This window comes from Penaeus japonicus, unplaced genomic scaffold (assembly GCF_977035675.1).
Source record: "Penaeus japonicus unplaced genomic scaffold, GWHDUDI00000001_assembly GWHDUDI00000008, whole genome shotgun sequence".
In the NCBI taxonomy this organism is placed as follows: Eukaryota; Metazoa; Arthropoda; class Malacostraca; order Decapoda; family Penaeidae; genus Penaeus; species Penaeus japonicus.
In genome coordinates, this window is record NW_028234410.1 from 34,448,584 (window position 1) to 34,451,083 (window position 2,500).

Here is a 2,500-nt window from a genome sequence, read left to right on the forward strand (position 1 = left end):
GAAGCGCAGGACTCCTTCGCGGAGGAGGAATCTGTCGAGGTGTCACCACAGGAAGCGCAGGACTCCTTCGAGGAGGAGGAATCTGTCGAGGTGTCACCACAGGAAGCGCAGGACTCCTCCGAGGTGGAGGAATCTGTCGAGGTGTCACCACAGGAAGCGCAGGACTCCGTGGAGGAGGAATCTGTCGAGGTGTCACCAGAGGATGTGCAGGACCCCTTCGAGGAGGAGGAATCTGTCGAGGTGTCACCACAGGAAGCGCAGGACTCCGTGGAGGAGGAATCTGTCGAGGTGTCACCACAGGAAGTGCAGGTCTTCCTCGAGAAGGAGGAATCTGTCGAGGTGTCACCACAGGAAGTGCAGGACTCCTTCGTGGAGGAGGAATCTGTCGAGGTGTCACCACAGGAAGCGCAGGACTCCGTGGAGGAGGAATCTGTCGAGGTGTCACCAGAGGAAATGCAGGACTCCTTCGTGGAGGAGGAATCTGTCGAGGTGTCACCAGAGGATGTGCAGGACCCCTTCGAGGAGGAGGAATCTGTCGAGGTGTCACCACAGGAAGCGCAGGACTCCGTGGAGGAGGAATCTGTCGAGGTGTCACCAGAGGATGTGCAGGACCCCTTCGAGGAGGAGGAATCTGTCGAGGTGTCACCACAGGAAGCGCAGGACTCCGTGGAGGAGGAATCTGTCGAGGTGTCACCAGAGGTAGCGCAGGAATCCTCCTCCTCCGAGGACTTTGTCGAGGTGTCACCACAGGAATTTGTCAAGGGGTCACCACAGGAAGTGCAGGTCTTCCTCGAGAAGGAGGAATCTGTCGAGGTGTCACCAGAGGAAATGCAGGACTCCTTCGTGGAGGAGGAATCTGTCGAGGTGTCACCAGAGGAAATGCAGGACTCCGTGGAGGAGGAATCTGTCGAGGTGTCACCAGAGGTAGCGCAGGAATCCTCCTCCTCGCAGGACTTTGTCGAGGTGTTACCAGGCATTGGTCAAGGAGGTCACCAACCGGGACAGTGGTCTTCCTCGAGAAGGAGGAATCTGTCGAGGTGTCACCAGAGGAAGCGCAGGACTCCGTGGAGGAGGAATCTGTCGAGGTGTCACCACAGGAAGCGCAGGACTCCTTCGTGGAGGAGGAATCTGTCGAGGTGTCACCAGAGGATGTGCAGGACTCCGTGGAGGAGGAATCTGTCGAGGTGTCACCACAGGAAGCGCAGGACCCCTTCGAGGAGGAGGAATCTGTCGAGGTGTCACCACAGGAAGCGCAGGACTCCGTGGAGGAGGAATCTGTCGAGGTGTCACCACAGGAAGCGCAGGACTCCTTCGTGGAGGAGGAATCTGTCGAGGTGTCACCACAGGAAGCGCAGGACTCCGTGGAGGAGGAATCTGTCGAGGTGTCACCAGAGGATGTGCAGGACCCCTTCGAGGAGGAGGAATCTGTCGAGGTGTCACCACAGGAAGCGCAGGACTCCGTGGAGGAGGAATCTGTCGAGGTGTCACCACAGGAAGCGCAGGACTCCGTGGAGGAGGAATCTGTCGAGGTGTCACCAGAGGTAGCGCAGGACTCCGTGGAGGAGGAATCTGTCGAGGTGTCACCACAGGAAGCGCAGGACTCCGTGGAGGAGGAATCTGTCGAGGTGTCACCAGAGGAAATGCAGGACTCCTTCGTGGAGGAGGAATCTGTCGAGGTGTCACCACAGGAAGCGCAGGACTCCGTGGAGGAGGAATCTGTCGAGGTGTCACCAGAGGAAATGCAGGACTCCTTCGTGGAGGAGGAATCTGTCGAGGTGTCACCAGAGGAAATGCAGGACTCCGTGGAGGAGGAATCTGTCGAGGTGTCACCAGAGGTAGCGCAGGAATCCTCCTCCTCCGAGGACTTTGTCGAGGTGTCACCACAGGAATTTGTCAAGGGGTCACCACAGGAAGTGCAGGTCTTCCTCGAGAAGGAGGAATCTGTCGAGGTGTCACCACAGGAAGCGCAGGACTCCGTGGAGGAGGAATCTGTCGAGGTGTCACCACAGGAAGCGCAGGACTCCGTGGAGGAGGAATCTGTCGAGGTGTCACCACAGGAAGCGCAGGACTCCGTGGAGGAGGAATCTGTCGAGGTGTCTCCACAGGAAGCGCAGGAATCCTCCTCCTCCGAGGACTTTGTCGAGGTGTCACCACAGGAAGTGCAGGTCTTCCTCGAGAAGGAGGAATCTGTCGAGGTGTCACCAGAGGAAATGCAGGACTCCTTCGTGGAGGAGGAATCTGTCGAGGTGTCACCACAGGAAGCGCAGGACTCCGTGGAGGAGGAATCTGTCGAGGTGTCACCACAGGAAGTGCAGGACTCCTTCGTGGAGGAGGAATCTGTCGAGGTGTCACCACAGGAAGTGCAGGACTCCTTCGAGGAGGAGGAATCTGTCGAGGTGTCACCACAGGAAGCGCAGGACTCCTCCTCCTCCGAGGAACTTGGAGAGGTGCAGGATCCTCAACAAAGCCAAGGACAGGTCACATCTGTCACGACACACGA

General features: G+C 58.2%; 2 protein-coding genes across 5 annotated transcripts in view; both read left to right on the forward strand.

Moving 5' to 3' along the window:
- The window catches only part of LOC122247085 (uncharacterized), a 112,446-nt gene that overhangs the window by 84,373 nt on the left and 25,573 nt on the right, over positions 1-2,500 (forward strand). The window lies entirely within an intron of this gene.
- LOC122247086 (uncharacterized) overlaps positions 1-2,500 on the forward strand; it is a 5,343-nt gene that overhangs the window by 1,659 nt on the left and 1,184 nt on the right. The window contains exons 1-2 of the mRNA XM_086539387.1: positions 1-924; positions 1,023-2,500. The exon at positions 1-924 is cut by the window's left edge and continues 1,659 nt beyond it; the exon at positions 1,023-2,500 is cut by the window's right edge and continues 1,184 nt beyond it. Coding sequence (XP_086395513.1) covers positions 1-924; positions 1,023-2,500 — 2,402 coding nt within the window. The remainder of the gene's footprint in view (positions 925-1,022) is intronic.